The sequence below is a fragment of the Ambystoma mexicanum genome, chromosome 1q (genome assembly GCF_040938575.1).
Source record: "Ambystoma mexicanum isolate Mex_15411 chromosome 1q, UKY_AmexF1_1, whole genome shotgun sequence".
Classification (NCBI taxonomy): Eukaryota; Metazoa; Chordata; class Amphibia; order Caudata; family Ambystomatidae; genus Ambystoma; species Ambystoma mexicanum.
The window spans coordinates 1,544,635,773-1,544,658,892 of NC_090922.1; the positions used below are offsets into that span (position 1 = coordinate 1,544,635,773).

The following is a 23,120-nucleotide window of genomic DNA, read 5'->3' on the forward strand; positions in this document are numbered from 1 at the left end:
TAGTCCATCTGGTGTAGGTCATCTCGTGTAGGCCTTCTCGTGTAGGCCTTCTCGTGTAGGCCATCTTGTATAGGCCTCCTTGTGTAGGCCTTCTGGTGTAGGCCTTCTCGTATAGATCTTCTTGTGTAGTCCATCTGGTGTAGGTCATCTCGTGTAGACCTCCTCGTGTAGGCCATCTTGTGTAGGCCTTCTGGTGTAGCTTTTCTTGTGTAGGCAATCTTGTGTAGGCCTTCTCGTATAGACCTTCTTGTGTAGTCCATCTGGTGTAGCTTTTCTTGTCTAGGACTTCTTGTGAAGGTCTTCTTTGTTTACTAAATTGTGAAGTACAAGAGCTTTATAACCTTATTTCTTCTTTTTAAATGGAAGACATCCATAGGTCATCCTAAAATGCATAATTATTTACCATTTGCATGTATTACTTCTTGAGTCATATCTTGAATAAAGTAAATTTCTAGCCAGTCCAAAGTATTGCTGACATCCAATACAAAACTAGTTGTATATGACACACTGCACTATATTAAATATATTTTTGATGTAAGCTATATTTGTCTTTCTTTACCAGCAACAGGTGCTATAGGTTTCATGAATAGAAATGATCATGTATTTCTTTCCATATCCATAAAACACATTTTCAATATTACACTTTGCATTTTCTTAAAACAATATGTTTGTTATAATGCAAGTATTTTGGATTTGCATCTTGTAAATAAATAGACCCTACATCATTTTATATTACGTCATGAAGTGTTTTTTTCAAAATAAATGTGAAAATAGAAAACTGTGTCCTTTTTAAATGTGTTTTTAAATATTCTTTCTGCATCAAGTACATTTGCACCCCTGATTATAAATAATCAGTTCATTAATGAAAGTAAAACACATAAATTTAGCAGAGATAACGTGCTGCTAGGAACACATTTGGCACCGCGAGTGATATGAGATTCAGCGGGCGGGTGTGCACAGTGATGAAGTCGTAGATGTCGCTCACGATATCCTTTTTCATGTTATTGCTGATTATTGCCGATTCCTGCTGTTTTTGCTGATTTCTGCTGTGATCGCATGCATTTGCTCATGGACGACTGAGCAAAACAAATGGTGTGGCTGCATTCCAATAGTTATGATGGTTGCTATAAAGAAATTAGAGTATTATCCTGCAGCCTGTCCGACAACATTAATTAATATCTAAAACCTTTGTTTCTTTCAACAGAGAGTAGAGCCATTGCCGAGCGCAGTCGTCTGGAACTGAAATTGAGACGAGGGGTTATAAAACGAAATAAGAGAAGGGCTACAGGAGATGGGCCACGCCATTCCACCGAACTTGTAAAGACACTGACGTCTGCTCAGAAGACCCCAGTGCCCTGTACATCTATGAGGATCCATACAAAGGGGAAGGCACTTTCCTGCGGAATTTGTGAGAAGTGCATCATCCACAAGCCCAGCGAAATGAAACACATAAGAACTCACAGGGATGAAAAACCCTATAAGTGCGAAGAGTGTGAGAAAAGTTTCAAACAAATCGCCAGCTTGTTCAGGCATCAGAGAATTCACACTGGGGAGAAGCCTTACAAGTGCACAACATGCAATAAAAGCTTCAGCCAGTCCTCAATTCTGAACAACCATCAGAGAGTCCATACTGGGGAGAAGCCCTACAAATGCATGGAGTGCAATAAATTCTTCAGTCTCATCTCCTCTCTGAGAACCCATCAGAGGATCCATATTGGGGAGAAGACCTACACGTGCCCGGAGTGCAAGAAGAGTTTTATTCACTCCTCATCTCTGAGACACCATCAGAGGATCCATACTGGGGAGAAGCCCTACAGTTGCACAGAGTGCACGAAAAGCTTTGGTCAGGCGTCAGATTTGAGAAGGCATCTTGTGATACATAGTGGGGAGAAGCCCTACAAGTGCACAGAGTGCAAGAAATGCTTCAATCAGTCATCAACGCTGATAAGCCATCAACGGATCCACCTTGTTGAAAAGCCCTATGAGTGCACAGGGTGCAAAAAACACTTCAGTCACCCCTCAGCTCTGAGCAGGCATCAGAAAATACATATTGAAGAGAAGCCCTACAAGTGCACAGAGTGTAATAAAAGCTTCAGTCAATCCGCCAATCTGAAAAAGCATCTCTTGATCCATACTGGGGCGAATCCATACAGTTGCCCGGAGTGCAAGAAAAGCTTCAGAGAACCCTCATCTCTAAGAAACCATCAGAGGATCCATTCTGGGGTGAAGCCACACACGTGCACAGTGTGCAAGAAAAGCTTCTGCCACTCCTCTAATTTGAAAAGGCATCAGATGATCCACACTGCAGAGTGTACAGAGAGGCAAGAAGAGCTTCAGTGACCCCTCAATTCTGAGAGTCCATCAGAAGACTCAAACTGGGGGGAAGCCCTACAAGTGCACAGAATGCAAGAAAAGCTACAGGAACTCCTCTTGTTTGTCAGACATTAGATGATCCATTATAATATGGTTGGATACCCTAGTCATTAGGAGACGTTTGACCATATTTGCCAAATGGAGAGATATGTGGATGTGGCCTGGTCAGGAATTCGCTCGGAGAAGTCCTTCGACAGCCATACATACTCTGCAAGTAAAATAGTCAATTGCAGCAAGAGTTGGGCCTCGAAAGCACAAGCTGAATCGGGTAATTAAACACACTCATAGAATTCTAAATTGCAGAAATAAACAGGCTTCAGTACTGCAGAGCAAACGTAATTATTGATAATGCTGGTCAAGTGGCATAGCGAGTAGAGCGTTCGCTTTGACATCCGTGCAGAGCTTGCTGACGCAGGTCCTAATCCCGGCAGGGCCAAACTCAGCCTTTCATTCTTCCGAGGTCGATAAATGAGCACCACACACTGTGGGTAATAATAAGCAGCGCTCAGATACCTGAGGGTTCGTAGCGCTACAAAAATGCCAAAATTATTATTATTATTATTATTATTATAAGAGAAAGCTACCATGGCTGAACACTGAAAGCAGAAACAAAAACAACGTAATCCTGCTCTCTTGACAACAGAGAATACAACAAAGTATTCGACATGTGGCACAGACCTGGGTATTACCTGAGGAGGACAGTGCCAGACAAAGCCCTGGGAAAGATCAAAAAAGGGAAAATGGGGAATTACTTGAGATTCATTGCATGTAAACACACAAAATATTTCAACAGTAGAAAAGTGAGGCGGTTTTACAGAGCATTTAAGAAATGTCACAGTAAAGCATGACCAGATTTCCCCAAAATAGGGATATTGTAGGAAGCTTACATCAAGACCCATTATGACTTTATGTTTGTGCCTTATGAGTTTTGGCAAATCATGTATTCATTCATTTAGGCCAATACATTAATAAAAAGAATACAATAAAGTCCAAAACCAATTGTATATATATATGTATATATATACAGTTAAAACACCCACAGTACATTAAACGCAACCGAGGCGCCATTAGTGCAAACATTGTGAAGAATCATTGCTGATGGCGCTCATTCTTTCAACAGGTGCATATTCACTGAATACACAACATCAATATTCATAGCTAGTTTGCAAAACCAGGTTGCCTCAGACATTGACCGAATTCTACTTGTTCACAAAACTGGTATTAAATAGTTTGATCTGTAGAATGTGTGCAGATCGTGCTATACCTCCAATAGCATCATCCTAGACGCGTGTTTCCCAACATGGGATGAAACTTGCTGGAAGTAAAAGTTAGACCCAAGTAGTCCTAGGATTCCATAATATTCTTCACTTTATTGGCTGATAGTAATCTTCTGTAAAGCAGAACACACTTCCAAATCTAAATACAAAATTGTAGATGTCATCCGCTGGCTCCCTGTCGAGCGACGGTCCAATTTCAAAGCCATGTGCATCACCCACCATGCCCTGCACTAGACAGGCCCAGAAAACCTTCAACACCTGCTCACCCCTTACCAACCCAAGAGAAACTACGATTAGGATTCGCACTTCTTCTTGTCATTCCCCCCTTCAATTCAACAAGAATAGGGGGATCCTCCTCCTCCGTCCAAGTTCCCACAATCTGGAACGCAATTCCCCTCAGCATTCCCCCTTAGAGGATCACTTTGCCTTCACAGGAGAACCTCAGGACCTGGCCCCCCCCCACATTCTAATGAACCATTTCGGTACCTCAGGCTATTTAACCCCCCCCCTGTCAGATAGGCAGAAGCAGGAATGAACCCCTCATAAAACATACTGAGTGACGGATCAAATAAACTGCAGCAGATCAAAGAACAGAATCTTTGCCATTTCTAGGAAACCAGTCAGGACACACGAGTACGTATCGCAGGCCCGGCTATCCACCTGCACACATCTATCATCATACACTACTTGAAGACACTTCGCACAACATCTCTACTACTACAATGCAGCTATGTCCCACATCAAAAATTCGGTCTAGCTGGACACATAATCATTCTCCTGGACTCGTATACTCTCCCTATAACCTAACCACACCCATACCCAAGCCAACTTGAAAAGGGGTGCAAGCAGGGACTTGGCCCCCCCTACCTACCTTTGTATTGGCTGAAATGTACACATGCATTATAATCTTCTCTGATGAATCTTCCATACCTTGGACTTCGTTCCCTCGCGGGTGTTCCGCTACATCGCTTTGAGGCCATACCAATTGGAAAAGGCGCTATACGAATAACAAATCACATTACATTACATGCCCAAATCCAAAAATGTTACAACCACACAATCACCCCATTATATTTTTTCGAATTACCCAATGAGTCAACTCTTCTCTCAGGATCTTCCCAGTGTTGATTCTGTAGGTTCTCAGAGATTATTAGGAGGAAGCTGTGAAGGCGTAATAAGAGAGAAGGTGAACCCCATCACTTGAGTACCCCTCTGAAGAGGGAATGTCCTGCATCTGCATCTAAATTACATCTCTGATTTAGAGTTTGTTTAGTTTCCTGAATTTGAGTGTTACTACTTGGGGAAATCTGAGTCCATTCTGGAATATGTCGGGTTTAGGGATAAGTGATGTCTTAATCCATGTGCGATTTTGTCCATAGGAGCATTCTCACTTTGTGGTGAACCTGCTTTTGAACCATTTTGCCCATTGGAGGACTACATTGTTATTTCAGCCTTGAGAATTATCTCTTCTAGTTTGTCTGACAGTTCCCTAAATTAGTCATGAAGGATGTCCTCGGTTTTCTGTGTACTGCTTGATTTCTTCATTTTTTGTGTGTACTGCTTGATTGTTTTGGGGGATTTTTTTTTTACCTTCTCAGAGGCCCACTAGTTTGGTAGCTTTCCTTTTTCCCTATTACTAAAACGTGTACAAATATTTCTAATACAAGCCTATTAGAATCTAATGAGTTCTTAGTTCCGTGATAAAGTGCATTTTGCGGATCTTAGTTCAGAATTCCACAACAAACTCCACTCTCTTGAAATGAGCTTCTCCTTCCAAAGGTCGGGTATATATGGGAGTGTATCTCGTACCCGGACAAACATTTATCTAGCAGTCTCGGACTGTAAACAAGTTAATTGATTATCTCCTTTGTCCTTTAAGTTCTGATGTATTTAGAAAGAATGGGAAATGGTAGAAAAATTTAAAAGTTGGGTGCAAAAAATAAGTTCAGGTGGGGTAAAGTGCTTTGTGTGTCCATGCAGCATGCTGTATATAATTACGTTTTTTAGAGAAAGCGGATATATGCATAGAGGCAGATAGGCGAGGGGCAAATGGGGTGAGAGGGAGCCAAGAGCCAAGGTATGCCGACACATCAGACTTTCTTGCCCATAAACTGTCCGCTCTCATTCACCTGCCACCTGGGAATGTCTCTTTCACCTGGAAATGCCTCTTTCACCTGGGAACGCCTCTTCCACCTGGGAACGCCTCTTCCACCTGGGAACGCCTCTTCCACCTGTTCCCAATCGACAGAGATCCATCAGAAACAGCTTGCTCTGTCCACTCTTTTTATGGAACTACAGGTCTGGTTGAACAAAGCCATCATGGAGAAAATATACAGCATTGCAGATTCAGACTGAATTAACAAATCTAAAAATGTAGGGCCTCATTACATGGACGGCGGTAAGGGTTAACGGTCACCGTTAATGGTACCGGTGACCGTTAACCCTTACCGCCTTACTACGAGGTCCCTTTGCGGGTTGGAGACTTTAACACCTGCTTTTTGCAGGCGTTAAAAACCAACCCGCAAAGGGACCAGGGAGCTAATTACGGTACCGCAATTTGCGGTGCGGTAGTTAGCACCTTCCCCATTCCCATTATGCCCTATGGGGCAAAAATGGGAATGGGGAAGTGCAATGGGGGAAGGGGGAATTACCGCCCGCCAACCTTGGAATAGGGCGGTAATTCCCCTTTCCTCCAAGGCGGTGCCGGTATTTTACGTCCACCGCCGTCCGTGTAATGAGGCCCTTCGTGATGTCATCATTGGTCTACACATTTTCAGATATCTAAATAGAACCTTTCTACATTCATATAAAAACAGCCTTCTTAGATCAAAGAAACTATTCAGTCTTAGGGCCTCATTACACGGAAGGCGGTAAGGGTTAACGGTCACCGGTAATGGTACCGGTGACCGTTAACCCTTAACGCCTTACTACGAGATCCATTTGCGGGTTGGTACTTTAACGCCTGCTTTTTAGCAGGCGTTAAAAACCAACCCGCAAAGGAACCAGGGTGCTAATTACGGTACCGCAATTTGCGATACCGTAATTAGCACCTTCCCCATTCCCATTAGCCCTATGGGGCAAAAATGGGAATGGGGAAGGGCAATGGGGGAGGGGGGAATTACTGCCCCGCCAACCTTGGAATAGGGTGGTAATTCCCCTTTCCTCCAAGGCGGTGCCGGTATTTTACCGGCATGGACCAAGGTGCTAATAGCACCTTGGTCCACCGCCTACCGTGTAATGAGGCCCTTAGTTTGTAGGCGCAAATTGCTCGTTAATTACTCATAATACAGAAGAAACATTTATATAGTGGAAGCGCAAATATATAAATGAGATAAGCTTCCATCTCAGCATGGTGCAGTGAAGACCTGCACCCTTACTGGTGGAACATAATACGCAGGAAAGCATCAAATGGGACCTCAGGGTCACTTGAGGATTAAGTAGCTACTGGTATGCCAGACCATATGATTGCATTTTGCACCACAGGAATGTTGCCCAAGAAAGATTCTCATTTAGAGATTTAGGGAAGACCCGCATAAGAAAGGGGGAACCAGAAGTTGGCAAGAGCGTGATCCTGTAACCTGTCGCAAAGTACGTGAAGACTGGATAATTCAAAATGGCCAACCAGGGTTTCATCGCCTGCCCGTCCCTTGTTACTGAGGGGGCACAAAGCAGAGCATGATGGTAGAGGGGGCTTGACCAGTGAAGAGGCTGGGATAAAAGAAAAGAAACTCATTATCTATTAAAACAAAGAAAGGTACTATAATAGAAGAGTGTTCGCAACAAGAGGCAGAGCTCGCCTGAGCTGGAGGACGCAGCATCAAGATGCTGCTCTGAGAGGCTGAAGATATCTTAGGAATGATGATATATGCAGAACATACAGAGAACTCTGAAAGGACCTGAGAATCCTAAAAGCACCCAGAGACACCGAGAACCCTGAAAATACCTGAAACCAAGAAAGTGTGGTCAGAGCCCTGAACATGCCGAGATTGAGAGACGCTATGAGATTCTTAAAGTTCTGAGAGGCTGAGGTCATGAAAACTGTGGATTATGTGAGCGTCTAAAACTGGAGAGAAAGAGATTATGAATCCTGATACGGAGGCAGAGGCTCATGAGTGTCTGAAACATCCTTAGGCAATTCTGAATACTGAGGTACCAGTGAAACCTCCTGTATGCTAAAAAATAAAAGAAAGAAAAGTTGATTCTCATAGATGCAGACGTCATGTTCAAAGCCAGACTAATGAGGCCCCAGCGGAACGTCATGTATCCTAAAAATGAAAGATGGATAAGAAGACTCTAATAAGCTGAAACATCATGACAGAGACACTGAATACGTAGGCACCAGCTGAACATCATGTATGCTAAACATGAAAGAAGGACAAGCAGACTCTAATAAGCTGAAATATCATGACAGAGACACTGAATACGTAGGCACCAGCGGAACGTCGTGTATCCTAAAAATGAAAGAAGGACAAGCAGACTCTAATAAGCTGAAACATCGTGACAGAGACACTGAATACGTAGGCACCAGCAGAACATCATGTATGCTACACATGAAAGAAGGACAAACAGACTCTTGCTATCAGCCTTTTATTTGACACAAGTTCAACCCAATGGCCTGGCTAGATTATTAAGCATCTTTTCACCATATACCACATGTGTATGCATGCATGTATAGTATAATTTTTACAGTATAGTACTATTTTGGTATTTAAATGGACGAGGCACTGCTTTTCCTATAGGAATCTTCATTCAATTCATAGGGTTTACAAACTGTTAGCTATTGTCTGTGTCAAAAGTCAATAATTTTTTGTAAAGCTACACAATCATATCATCAAAGTAAAAGCAGCGCATGAGATAAACAACATTGTTTCGTTTGGACACTGGGCTATGCCCCACTTTGATCCCACCCTTATAAACTGTATCATCTGCATTGTACAGACACCTTCATGGGAATTCCCCTACCGCCTGTAAATGTTTTATTGCAAGTCGTTTCTGATTGAAAATGAAATCTCTGTCCTTCAAATATATAGAAATGTTCTCAGCACAGCTATGTCTTGGATCAATCTTTGCTTTAACCATCAGTCTTCAGGTTTTTTATTGTTATGGTTGTGAACAACCTTTCAGTAATTAAAAGAATACATGTTTGAGTGCAATTTCTTACAAGTAAAATACCATTAAAGGAGAATAGATTAATTAAACAATAAAACAACATAAGATATTTAACACATAATTTTACATTAAATGAGGACAGGAAATGATAGCCCAATACATCCTATTAATTTCAAACAAGGTTTGCAACAAGGTTCAGTAAAATATCACCATATGAAAAATATCAGTTATCAATTCCTAGAAGGTGATAAACCTCCCAATTGCTATTTGTATCCTTGATATGTTTGTATGAAAAAGTTTGGATCACAAACTTTATGATGTTAAATTTCATTAGCCTTCAAAATGTGGCTTAATTAGAACACTGCGCAAGTCAGCCACACGTGGACATTTGGTTAGTAAATGCTCTAAGGTTTCAGTGTGATCATGACTGCAGCAGAAATGACAGAAGGTCTCCCTCTTCTGGATTTGATGTCGCCGAGCATGAATGTATTTTGTTTTGCATAGGTTCAACCTGTAACGCATGAATACATGTCGATACTTTGGAACAGGAAATTTAAGTATATACACTTCGATGGTCTGAATTTATTTTTCCACAAAGGGATTATACTTGAAGCCTTGATCTTTCTTACAAGTTTCTAAGGTGGTTATCCAGTCTAATTGCCACAACCTTGATTTGGCTTTATTTGGATTCGAGATCAGTAAATCTGTTGAGATTTCGGCTGCATTCATCACTGAGATCACACTTTCTCACCAATGTTGAGGAAAGCTTTGATTGGAAATGATTATATATTGTGCTATTTTGCCAACTAAAAGGTTTGATTATAAACTTCCTATATAAACCAAGTGTCTTCATGAATATAAGACATTTAACAAGGGTATTCCCAATTCAAATCTTAATATACACATAGGCTGGCATTTAGGTAGACTCAAAACTCACCTCCAAAAGAAGCCTTCTATTTTTGTCCAGTACTGTGTGGTTTTGTATGGTTTTGTTTCTGATCTGTATAAAATTATTGCCGTAGCTTTCTGCATGTAGAATGTAATGAGGGGTGAGCACGAGAATTTGCCAAATCTTGTGGGTAATATCAACGCTTGGGATGTTACTGCACACATTGTGGCTTGTATATCATTGATGTATGAATGGTCTAATGAATGATTATTAATGTTAATTCCCAGATATTTATACTGCTGTATCACTTCTACATTAATCCATTGAGACTCCATTTGATAGTACAAGTCTTCCGGATTCTCTTGGGGGTACAAAATAGAATTTTTGTTTTTTCAACATTTACTTGAAAAAAATAAGTTGCAGCATAAGATTCCAGAGCAGTTAGCAGCCTCTGTAGTTTTCTTGGGGTCTTGGACAACAGGACAAGATCGTCCGTGTAAAATAGTCACGCTATCGGAGATGATCCTAATCGATGAGGATCAGATTGTACCTCAGAAAAAGTTTTTCCCATATCAGCTTTCAAGTAATTAAATAGCATGGACGCTAATACGCATCCTAGTTTGAGGCCAGAATATGTAAGTATAGGTGCCAAAAGTTGACCTTCCATCGTCAGTCTGACTTGAATAGAAGTGTTTTGATGGAGTTGTGTGATTAGGGCTAAAAGAGATTGCGGACAAGCTTCTTTGGCTAGCTTGGATAGTAGTAATGGCCTGCTCACCAAATCAAAGGCAGATTTGAAATCAACATAAGCCATATATATGGCTTGCTTAGAATGTTGAATTTGTTGTTGAATGGCTGTTATAACAGTTAAATCAATAGCTGTGCCTAGGCCCGGAATGAACCCTGGCTGGTGGGGATCATTTAGATCATTCTGGGTGAGCCATAGATTTAATTCTCTTAGAATAAATCTCAAAAAGAGCTTGCCCAGCACCTCCTGTAGTGCGATGGGGCGATAACTTACAGGTTACTGCCGATTGCTTTTCTTAAATATCAGAATTATCGTGGACTTCTACCAGGATGGTGGTATAACCTTGGTTTCAAGGATCTTTACATACATTTGCTGTAATATCAATGTCCACAATTCTGGATTAGCCTTTAACATGAAGGCCCCTGTCGGGTCCCGGAGCTCTTGAATGAGATAATTTGGATACATAGAATATCACATCCGATAGATCAAATTGTAATGACAGTTTGGTCTTGGGTGTGTCAAAGATTTAGAAGCATATAAGGCAGCAAGATACTGAATCCAGGCCTGCTCTGATACAGCATTAATTTGTAAGGAGAGCTGGGAAGCATTACTAGTCTGTTTGAGTAGGTGCCATATGGCTCCTGAATTCTTGGAGGAGAGATTTTGTAACATGTTCTCCCCATCCTGTTGGTACATGTGAGCTTTTCTGAATTTCATCCAGTTTTATGTTTCATTCTTAATGATTTGATTTGCAGTTTTTGTTCTATAGGAGGAAGATGTTTTAGGCTCCTGATGTCTTTGCGAAGAAGTGATTTGTGAGGTCTAATAAAATTGTCAAAGCAATGTTTGTGTTTGAACTTCGGCTTGTTTGATTTAGAGGGAACCGCTGAATAGAGTTGGAGAGCTGCAACATAGTCGCCATCAAAGGTTTTTACAGAAGAATTTCCAATAGTTCCCTCTGTTATATAATGATAAAGATCATGGAGTTGATCCAACGACCAACACAATCGATTTCGTCCTGATGATACTATGAGATCAGAAGTGAGATGTTCTTTAGGATACCGGAAGTCCAAAGGCTTCCATGTCTATGATACAGTCAGATGGTCATGATCAATGGCAGTTTGTTCTTGAACTACAAAATTGTCTATGCATGAAAATAAATGGTGATCAAGATATACATAGTCAATAATAGCTTTTTGAACATTGCGACGCCATGTAGGATGAGGAGGCGAGTCTCCTTCAAGAGCATTGTCTGTTGTTCATGAGGTGACGCCACCTACGAAGTGCAGTTGTATCATGTTGAGTATTGGATGATAGATTATGTATATTTAAATCACCAACAATAATCGTAGCTGTGCCTGTGATATCAGTTGCAATTAGGTTAAGGAGGTATTCCATGTCAGTAAGGAAGGAATCATCAGAGATGATGGCATGATTCCAGTAAATGTTTACTACAGCTATTATTTTTCTATTGAAAGTGATGCACACCAGCTGGGAGAATTGATTGGGCTCAGCCCACTTAGATAGACAGAGGCCAGATGATACGTAGGTGGCCACGAGTAGGCCCGCCATGCGTCTCCCTTTGGCCTGTCGCATAGCTGAGACCGTTAGAATATTGAAGTCATTCCAGATGGGCATTTCCATGAGCCAAGTCTCTTGGAGAGCTTTGATATTGTGTTGATTAAGTTTGAATAGGTTAGCATTCATCGAATGGCTATGGCCACGGGTGTTCCAGCTAAGCAGTCTCAACCTCTGTTTTTGTCAATGCTTGATGGCTACGAGGTAGGTATGGATCATGAAGAAGCATTGTTCTTGTTGGACGAGAAAGGTGTTTCATGACGTTCATGTATGGGCCTTTGCATAAAGACGATTTTGGAGCCTAATGCAGGGTCTTATTGCCTAGAGTTATTATGATATTCTCATTGATTTCTTAATTCGGGAACACAATCTTGAGATGTTTCATAAGCAAGAGTAAAGCATAGGTCAAAAAGAAAACGCCTCTCCTGCCAAATCAAATTAAGAACTACGCCAGATTGGATCCAGATCCTTGCTGAGGAGAGAGTTCAAGTAGAAACTTGACTTGATTTATATCAGAGGATGTCAAATCTTCAAAATTCGGAAATGTCCGCAAAGATGTGGATGTTCTATTGAGATCATACATTTCAGATGAATCCGATCTACATCGCATTTTCAGAGTGTGGAGATGTGAAGTCGGGGTGCGTCCTCTATTCGGTTGGCTTACTTTCGGTTTTTGATCAGCTTTATCATAGGATTGTAAGAACTGTGTACACAAGTATTTGCATGAGAAGGTTACATGGATTGTAAGTCGTTGGTTTTTATGACCAGTGTCGCTTTGTGAATGCGTCGATGCATTGATCTCTCTATTTACAACACGGTGCGCCTTCCATTGGCGTGACATTCACGCGACCTAGGCCTTAATTGGCCCGCGTCGGCGCTTTTCCTGTTTGGCCAGGGCATTTGGCGAGTGACGCTGCTGGATTTTTCTTAATTTCTTCTAGTTGCAGATAATGCTTCATTTTAAGATTTAGCCACCGTTTGGGGTTGGAAGTTCCACTCTTATTGGGATTATGGACCTCTTAAATGAGTCATGTGTTAGGTATTCTCAAAACTCACTCCTGGATTTAAATGCAGACAGGGTGTCTCTTTCCATGCGCGTCCTTTCCAAAATACGTGCTTTAGGTATTGAAAAAAGTAAATTGGTGACCATAGATGCATGTAACTAATCAGCTGTCGATATGAGTAGGATTACTGAATAGCAGATCAGCTATTGCGCATGCAGAAGAGATCTGTCTTCTAATTGAGGCCCACAAATTGGTTTCTTAATACTTCTCATTCTATTTTTCATATATTGGTCCCGGAGGGCTAGCTATTCAGTATATTAATAGGGCAAGTAAAATAGGTGGAGGGATAGCTATTATCTACCATTCCTATTTAAAATGTGACTGCTTAAGATGCCTAGACTGGGATAACGCCTCTGAGATTGGTTCTTTATCCTTTTCCTTGAACCCTAAGCACTCTGTACACATTCTATTAATTTATAGGCCACCCGGGTCAGCTACACTTTCTTTGAAGGGTTTAGATGACTACCTTAGTTCTACAGGCAGTAAATATAAGGATTTATTGTGCATTGGTTACCTCAATATATGGGCAGATGATTTAACAAAACCTGACGCTAGACTATTACATGAAGTCTTAGCCCAACATGAGGTTATACCATTGGCTGCTACTTCTTCCCACATAAAAGGTCATTGGGCCTCATTAGGACTTCGGCGCTAAACCATGGTGCTATTAGCACCATGGTCCATGCCGGTAACTTACCGACTCCACCATGGAGAAAGGGGGAATTACCACCCCATTACAAGGTTGGTGGGGCGGTAATTCCCCCTTCCTCCATGGCCCTTCACCATTCCCATTTTTGCCCCATAGGGCTCAATGGGAATGGGGAAGGCGCTAATTATGGTACCGCAAATTGCAGTACCGTACTTAGCACCAAGGTCCCTTTGCGGGTCCCTACTTTAACGGCTGGTAAAACCAGCCGTTAAGGTTGGGTCCCGCAAAGGGACCTCGTAATTAGGCGCTAGGTGTTTAACGGCACCGCAGCCTTTTACGGCGTCGTTAAATACTTAGCGCCTGGGTCATAATGAGGCCCACTGTCCTGATTTAGTGCTAGTAAGAGGAAAGGGGATCAGTTTGGCTGACACCCTCCCCATACACTGGACAGAGGATTATCTTAGGTTGTTTCACATTGAAACATAGCAGTACAAGGCCCCTTCCGAAGTCTCCGCAAGTATTAAACAGATGCGGGAAAAAAAAAAGACTTGGATGCGATACCTGGCACAGAACTTAGTACAGTACTGACTAACTGTATTCAGTCTAATGACTGTAATACTCTTTTCCAAGAAGGTACTCAATCTATGCGCTTCATTTGTACTAAATATGCACCTATGAAAAATATGTTCTCCAAGAAAGTCTCTAAACTTTGGTTCACTAGAGAACTTTTGGAGCTAAAGAAGGAACACAAATACCATGAAAACAGATGGTATCGTTCAAAATGAACTGAACACCTTAATCAGGCAAATATAGACTTAACTAGTTATAAAAAGGAATTGTTTACAGCTAAGTCACTTTTCTTATCGACTAAAATCTCAAAGGCAATAAATCATCCTCAAAACCTATTTAAAACTATTGCTGATTTTGTTAATCCAAATACATACGCACCAGTGAAGACCTCATCTGTGAACCATGCTAATGGTTTAAATAATTTTTTCTGAGACAAAATTCTGAATATCCCCAAAAATATCAGGTCCCATAGAAATCAAGATAAAATCCTGGAACATGAGGCTGTTAGTCCAACTACAGATCATGCGGGACCAAGAATTCAGTTTGGTTTTAGGCAAGATTTAGCTGAGGATATTACACCACTCTTATCTGAGCTAAAACCCACAAATGATTCGCTTTTCCTATTACCAGCTTTGGTTACCAAACAACTTTGTTTGGAACTTACACCCTTTATGACTAAGTTTGTCAACCTCTCACTCACCCAGGGATTAGTCCCAGATGCTTTGAAAGTCTCGATTGTTACTCCCCTGCTGAAAAAAGCTGGACTGGATCCGGAAGATTATGGCAACTATCACCCTATTGCGGGTCTCCCCTGGCAAAATCCTAGAGAAAGTAGTTACTAAACAGCTACAGGATTTTGTTGAAGAACACTGCTTACTTCATCCTTTACAGTCTGGTTTCCGTCCATTACATGGGACATAGACTGCACTGATGGCGTTCTGGCATGATATGTTGCAGCCGGAGGATACAGGGAAACTTTCCCTGCTTGTAATGCTTGATCTTTCAGCCGCTTTTGATACGGTGGACCACAGCATTCTGTTAGATCGCTTAAATAATTTGGTTAATGTGGGCCCTGGGGGACTTCAATGGTTTACATCTTTTCTCACTGATCGTCAGCAAAGTGTCTGAGCTGGTGGATTCCTTTCAGAAATCCTCTCTCAATATTGTGGTGTGCCACAGGGATCGGCTCTCTCCCCACTTTTGTTTAACATTTATCTTCGTGCCTTGATGAATATCGTGTAAACATATCATCTCAGGTTTCATTCTTACTCTGATGATACTCAGCTGTACGTCAGGCTTGGTGATGTGGAGGAAGCTCTCGCCCTGGTTACTAGATGTCTAGAGAAGATAGGTACATGGATGGAAGAAAATTGGCTGCAACTGAACCCAAAGAAAACGGAGGTGATTCTGTTTGGACCTAAACATCTTCTTGATGGAGGAAAATGTCCCCCTCCTCCTCAGTTTTTGGGAGCCAGCCTCAAATATTCCACCAAGGTAAAGAATTTGGGCTGTATTTGGCAGAGTGACCTGGGATGTAATGCTCGGGTCTCAGCCAAGGTGCAGTCCTTATTCTATAACATTTGTCTTTTTCGCCAAGCTCTACCCAATGTGCCTAAAGCAGATTGGGCGGCAGTGGTGGGAGCATTGGTCAATTCAAATCTTGATTATTGTAACAGACTTCTGGCTGGAGCACCGAGTAATCAAATCCATCATCTTCAAAAAGCACAAAATGCTGGATTGAGATTGTTTTTTGGCATAGCCAAAAATACTCATATATCTGGTCTCCGCTGATCACTACATTGGCTGATGGTTGAAGATCGGATTAAATTTAAGACTGATTGCCTGGTTTATAGATGCCTGCATGAGATGGCACCAGTATATCTAATAAACAAACTGAAACGATACCAACTCACTCGTACCCTTAGGTTGGAGGATCAACTCCTCCTTGTAATTCCTAGGATGAAGTGCAGATCTAGAGGAGATCAGTGTTTTTCAGTGACCGGACCCAGACTGTGGAATAGTCTCCCATCATATCTGAGACAAGCTAACTCATTGATGAGTTTTAGAGCAGGTCTCAAAATGTATCTTTTTAAATAAATGTACGATCTTGGATTACTGTTTGTCTGTGTTGTATTCAATTGACTCAGTTGTGTCTCATTGTTTTGTTCCATCTGCGCCAGGATATGATTTAGTTTGTTGTGTGCGCGTTTACAAGTGCTTCAAAATTCAAATCCAAAATTCAACATTCTTTGATCTAGTGTGGAGAGTAATTATTCACGGTATCCATTCTCTTGTAAATGAGATTGGTCTCCACATGTCACATTTCCCGATGTTTGGGGTGTTTGTTCCAGATGGGCCTTTGTGATGTTGATCACATCAATAAGATCATCCAAAGGTTTGTGAACTGATGGAATTACCATCGACTGATTTCTAAGTTCTTCTATGGTTTTATTTAGTTTTGCGATATTTGAGTTTTTTTTTGTAATTGCCGTTGTAACGTCTGTGCACATTTCTTTGGTTTAGTCAAATTTTTAATGAATTGTTTTGTGGTAGTCTGATTAGATGATCCAATGTTTTTCACATGTTTTGTTTTCTTTTGCTGGTTTAGATGTGACGACATGTTATCCATAATTCTCACAGGTTTGCAACAGAGTGTAATATCCTCTTTGTTTTTGGTTCTCAATGATGTAGTTATGTCTCTAGTATTGGTTTTATTCCTTTGTTTCAAGGGAGGCTTGGATGGCTCTCTATTATCTATAGTTGAAGTAGGGTCTGGTGTTAGATCCACAACTTTTGTTGTACAAAGGTCCAGCACACAAGTCTCAGCTGCAGAAGGTATATTTGAGATAGTTTTGAGAACGCCTGTGTCAGAAATAGCTTTCAACATAGGTGGCACTATATTCAATGTAGTGGCGTCATGAGTCAGCGCCACGGAGCCATTTCCCTCCAAGGGATACATGTTAGTTGGAGGTTCTCTAGCCCAAAAAGTCGAGCAGCGTGAACACTCATCAAGAACAACCAGTTGTTTCATGGAATGGGTCGTTAACAATGTGCCCATTTCTGTTTGTTGTTGTAATATGTTTTTTACTAGATCAGCTTGTGATACCTCTAATGTCAAGAGTTTCATAGAGTTTCAATAATGATGAAAGAGCAAGAGTCATTGCTGTCATAGTGGGTTGAAGTAAAGTATATGCGCCATACTTTGGATTATGAGTAGAATTGAACTGGTGAGAAGGAGGAACTGTCGTTGGGATGTGTTGAGAAAAGGATATTGAGAGTGCAGATGAGTTCTTTGAGATGTGCTCGAACATTTCCAGAGATTGTGACAAATTTGAGCAATGTGGTTTATCAATTTGTGCCTCACAATTTCTAGAGGTACTATGAGGCACTAGCGGCGAAGTGATGGGGGTGTGAATTGTTGTAGTGGACATGGCCATTAAGTCTGATGTAACTGGTACATTGGGACCGTCAGTCTGTTTCAAATCCAACATAACTCTGATCAACGCCAGGTCCTGATGACACCAATGGTGGCCCAGAAGACTGTTCTGGAATAATGGTTGCAGGAATTAATTGCATTATGGCGCCGCTGAAATAGGGGGCAGACATTAAAGTATCTGTCTCCATGTTGGAATTTGTTTAAACAGTCTCAACCGGGTAGAATCGCCTAATGTCTAATGTCAGGTGACGACGATGGAAGCCACACTCGTGATAAAAGGTCACCGTCTTTGGCATCCACATTCTGTTGTTCCACAGACTCAGGGACACTAAAGAAACACTGGCTTGAACTACAATAGGGTCCTCAGCCAGTAAATGAAAGTTTCCACTTGCCATTTGAACCTCTCCTTCAGGGATGAAGGCTAAGGAGGCAGTGTGGACCCCTGAAGGTTTACCCTTGCATCTGGGATCCCCTTTCAAATAATCAGTAGACTCACATACAAAGCATTTCCCAAATGCTTTCTGGAATGGGGGTTTCTGCTGACCCCCCTCTGGTTTAGCGCCAGAGGTTTCACTAGACTTACCAGGTTTCCCTTGAAATGTACCCTTATTAAGTGTGTGGCCCTCTTTTGGATGGTTGGAATTAGAATTCTCTTTTCCCTCTTTCTTGTGCTGCATCCCCTCATCCTTTTTGTGAGTTGCCACAGAGTCCTTGTGAGTGGCCCTGTTGGCTACCACAAGTCAGCAGCTTGTGCTAACTTTTTGGGATCAATCTCTTTTGAGTCAGCCAAGGGCTGTCTCATCTCATGAGAGCAGGCATCAAAAATAGATCCTAATAAAAACTGATTTCTCATTCCTTCAAAGGTGTTCACTCTGTAACCCTTAACATAACCATCTAAGGTCTTTAAACACTCACATGCCCAGGTAACCCAAGGGGTACCATCAGTCTTTTTGAGGGTCCTAAACCTCTTAAGGTACTGGGAAGGAGTTTTCCCAAATCTGGCAATTAGTGCCAGTTTCACTGATGCAACATCCTTTCCCTAAATGGCAGCCAACTCCATTACAACATCACAGCCATCAAGGGAGAGCCTAGACATGAGCCAAGGGATTAAATCATTCCCACTGATTCCTTGAAGATAATAGGTGTATTCAAAAGTACTCAACCAATCCAATGATTCAGGTTTCACAACATATATACTAATATGATTGTTTTGGCAGATGAGGCCTCTTGGGACTGGAAGACCTAGAGTACCATGGCAGGGAAGCAGATTCAAGAGACAGTCTTTTCATATCCATTTCATGTTGCATTCCCAACTCCCTGAGTCTGATGTCCTGATGTTTGGCTTCAGTTTGAACATTTAACTCTTTGAACTCCAACTCTAATCTTTTGTTTTCAAGAGAAACATATTCTGTGCTTAATATTGGACCTTGTGGGATCGCAGTGGAAATGGGGAGAGACACAAGGGCAGGCTGGGGCAAATAGGGTCTCTTTTCCTGAGACTCCTCCACCTCCTCTGTCTCCTCTTGCAGATTGGCGTTAGACTCTAAACTGTCACCCTCATCATCATTTTCCACATTCCTTGGGATAGTAGGTGTTACAGGCCTACTACCCAAACTTTGGTCTTCAACAACCTTGTAATCAATTCAAATCTCTTTCCTTTTACAGGAAGACCCCTGGCTTTGCACATGTCTTTCAGTTGATCTACTGTTAGAACAATCCAGGCTGCCTCATGAAAGTTATCCATATTTGGCGTGTTACAATTGCTTCACTTTTTGATGGAGCTTAGCCTTGTGGCTGCTTTAGTTGGACGCAGGCACAGCAAATACTCAATGTAACCACTCTACACAAATCCCACTGCTGCCACCAGTGTTAAGCAAGATTGTATGCAGCAACACTGTGGGAGACTACACCAGCCGTGTCCTCTTGGTAATAGGTATAGGCCTGTACTATGCATGTTGTTAAGAGTGACTGAGCAGCCAGACTTACTCAAGAGGGGTAAATGTGAGCTGTAGAGCAGTAACATTGAAATACACAAATACGAGTATACAAATAACACTCTCAAGGTTTTCTAGTAAAATTTAAAAAATGTTTAACGTTCAGTTTTAAATAAGCCTTCTTTAAAAAGGGCAATGTACAACAATAAAAATACACTTCATAACACTTCCTCAGATTTAGGATAAGCAAGTAGATGCCCTTTGAGATGTTTCACACACACTTCCCACACCATGAAGTGACTTCAATTACTAGGACAGTATTGGCATCTATATATCTCTTTTTGTACTTGGTAAAACTGTGAGGTTGTGAAAAGGAAATGGTCAGGGAATGAAAGAGATTACCAGGTTCTCAAAGCATGTGAGCACTTTTCAATCTCCCAATGAAGTCTAGATTAGATCTTTCCCAGCAATACAAGTTAAGCTTATGCACCACCTATGAGGGACAGTTAGAATCAAAGTGAATGGGCCAGAAGAGTCTGCAAGGGGCCAGGACAGCCAAAGTCAATTTGAGCAATGCTTAGGGAGCTGAGGCACTTCTTTAGATAGCACAAAAGTCTCGCACAATGTTTTTAGAGCGTTTGTAAAGAAAGAATCACTGTTGGGCCACAAAATGAGAGGCTTGTGAAAATCAGAGCTGAGATCAACTCTGCCAGTCTCCAGTGAGAACAAGCAAGCTACAGACAAAAGAGTTAAGTACCCCTTAGTCAGCATCGTACCCTAGGTTAGAAGAAGAGGTTCCAGCTGGCATCTGTCCTGTTTGCAGTCCAGCAGATCCTGGGTTCCTGGACCTCAGTTGTGGGGACAAGAGGAAAGACGTCTGGAGGACTCCTGCACTACAGTTCGAATGTCGGCGGCAGCTACGGGCTCTATTCAGTTCAGCAGCACTTCGTGCTTTCAGCTACTGGCAAAAAGCACCACTGCGGATCCTGGACACTGGATGGGCTTCCCTTTCTTCTGGAGTCCAGCACTCTGCTGAGGACATTCGGGCTTTGGTCACCCTCCTTCTGGTGGGGGGGGGGCTCTGGATCTTCATGGAGCTCAGGTCCAGTTTAATTACAATGCACTAGATTCTGGATTTCCTGACCCCTGGCACTCAGATCCAGCAGCAGCAAAGAAGTACAGCCAGCAGAGAAAGGTCTTTCAGCAAAGTTTCTCTTGGGGTCAGTTGGTCCCACCAACTACCAGGGAAGAAGTCGTGCGTTCCGGGCTTCTCTAGTCAATTCGGAATTGGAGCTTCAGCACTGCAGCAGGGCAGTTCAATGGTCCAGGAAGATGCAGTACACTTCTCTTCAAGATTCCTTCATCAGATGTTTCGTCCAGTGGTCGACTCTGCCTTCTGTCCACAAAACCTCACCTTTTATGCAGGTTTCTCCCATGCAGAGCCTAGCAGTCACTCACACAGCAGGGTGGCTGTCCTGCAAGGACAGCCAGCCAGCCAATCGGCACTGGGTGCATTCAGGTGACCAAGGAAACTAAGGACAGGGATTTTCGGGCTCCTCCCTCGCGTCCTGCCGTGCCAGACACACTGGAGCCAGAGGTGGGTTTCAGCATTGAAGCCCGCTAACGGAAAAATGAACAAAAGGGTTAAACCTGGTTTGGCGCGCAGAGTAAAACCCAAGAAAGACCTCACAAGCAAGAAATGGCAAAAAAAATAACACCAGGGCCATTTTGACAACTGCAGTTTAGGATTCAGCCTGTGGTAGGAACGTACAATGGTAGGAACATTTAACCACTGCCTTCAGCCATTAAACGTAGTGAGGGTAACATAAGAAATGTTATATGAGTAAGCAGGAAAAGGGGCTACTAAGTAACCCCTCAGGTCTTCCACATAAGATGAGATGTACTGGACATACATAGAAAAAACAGGTAAGTAAAGTCAATTTCACTTTACTACTCTTGGGAACAGTAGTTTACCCAAGAAAATGTATTTAAACCTGATGAGAAATCCAAAGGACTCCTCTGTGACACTGCACTGAAGGTTCTGTGTGTTACCATACAAAGAGATGATGCCTATGGAGTTTGTCAGACTCCAAAACCAAAAGAAACACACAGTCCAAATCAGATCATAAAACATGACAGAGTGAGAAAAAGGTCTCACTCACTCCAGGATAAAAAATAAAAGTTCTAAGAGAATTGCTGTGGTACAAATTAGATATTATGGGCCTCATCACGAGTTGGGCGGGAACGTCAGCGCTATTAGCGCGGCGCTAATAGCCCTACCGCCAAACCCCTCGGCGCTATTAGCGACGGATCACGGGTTTGGCAGAAGGGTTATTGCCCATTCCCCATTGGGCCCACTCGGGAATTCCTCATTCCCCATTGGGTCCAATGGGGATAATTTGTGCTATTACCGCCCACGGATTTCCCGCCGGCGGTAATCGTGCCGAATATTGGCAAATGTGCCGCTGATTTCCACTCAACTCAGAGCTGGGGGGAAATCCGCCAAAGCCATGATCTGGCGGACCCTTAAATGCGGCGGTAATAGCGCTACCGCCGCATTTAAGTGTTACCGCCAGACTCGTGATGAGGCCCTATGTGTTGCCCGCAGGGCCTAATATACTTCCTGAAATTATTTCACAGCAATAACACAGTTTCACTTAGGCTTGACAAAAAAGGTACAATGACCTCCCCTGTGATGGAAAATTGGGAGTGAAACATGGGTGCGTTACGGCACCTATTCTCTACAATCTTTTCGTTTCTGATCTGCCAGATTACTTAGCACTGATTAATGCCCCCCCCCCGCCCTAAAATTGGTCATTCCCACAGTCGCATCCTAGCATGGTATTTAGCGTATGGCTAATGCCCTGTGGGTATATGCAGAGAAAAATGATTTTGTCATTAATGAAACTAAAACTAAAATGATGCTATTTTCATCCAAGCAAGTGGCAAGAACCAGACTACTTATTCAAGATATTGAAATCGCCTATACTCAAATGTATAAGTATTTGGGGATAGAGTTGGAAGCCAAAAGGGGATATAACATCTGTATTGAGAACCGCATAAGAAAGGTGACGCAACTCACTGCACTGATTAATCAATTGTCTAGGAAAAGGGCAGGCTACTCCTTACTGAGCATCAGACAACTATAAAAACAATGCCTGACTCTGGAAGTTATCTATGGATTGGAGAGCCTTATTGAAATTGATCTTGAGTGGTTACAACTTATAGAGGCCAGATTCTGGAGGATGCTATTGGGTCTACCAAATTGCATCCCTATAGCAATCCTAAGAATTTAACTTGGCCTACACTCACCGAAATCCATGGTGATGAAAATAAGAACGGTCCTGAGTGTAAAACGGATGAGCGGTACATTAAATATGCTATTAAAGACCATGGGTACAATGCTGCAGAGATCAGAAACCAAGGCGGCCCTCAGTGGAGGAATTGCCTCTCTTTTCAAGGACATATATAGTCATAATTTGTACCATCGCCT

At 42.2% G+C, this 23,120-nt stretch overlaps 1 protein-coding gene across 1 annotated transcript in view; it reads left to right on the forward strand.

The window, feature by feature from the left end:
• Positions 1-8,696, forward strand: part of LOC138551673 (zinc finger protein 271-like) — a 56,328-nt gene extending 47,632 nt beyond the window's left edge. The window contains exon 3 of the mRNA XM_069642499.1: positions 1,205-8,696. Coding sequence (XP_069498600.1) covers positions 1,205-2,340 — 1,136 coding nt within the window. The 3' untranslated portion in view covers positions 2,341-8,696. The remainder of the gene's footprint in view (positions 1-1,204) is intronic.
• Positions 8,697-23,120: the final 14,424 nt, after the last annotated feature.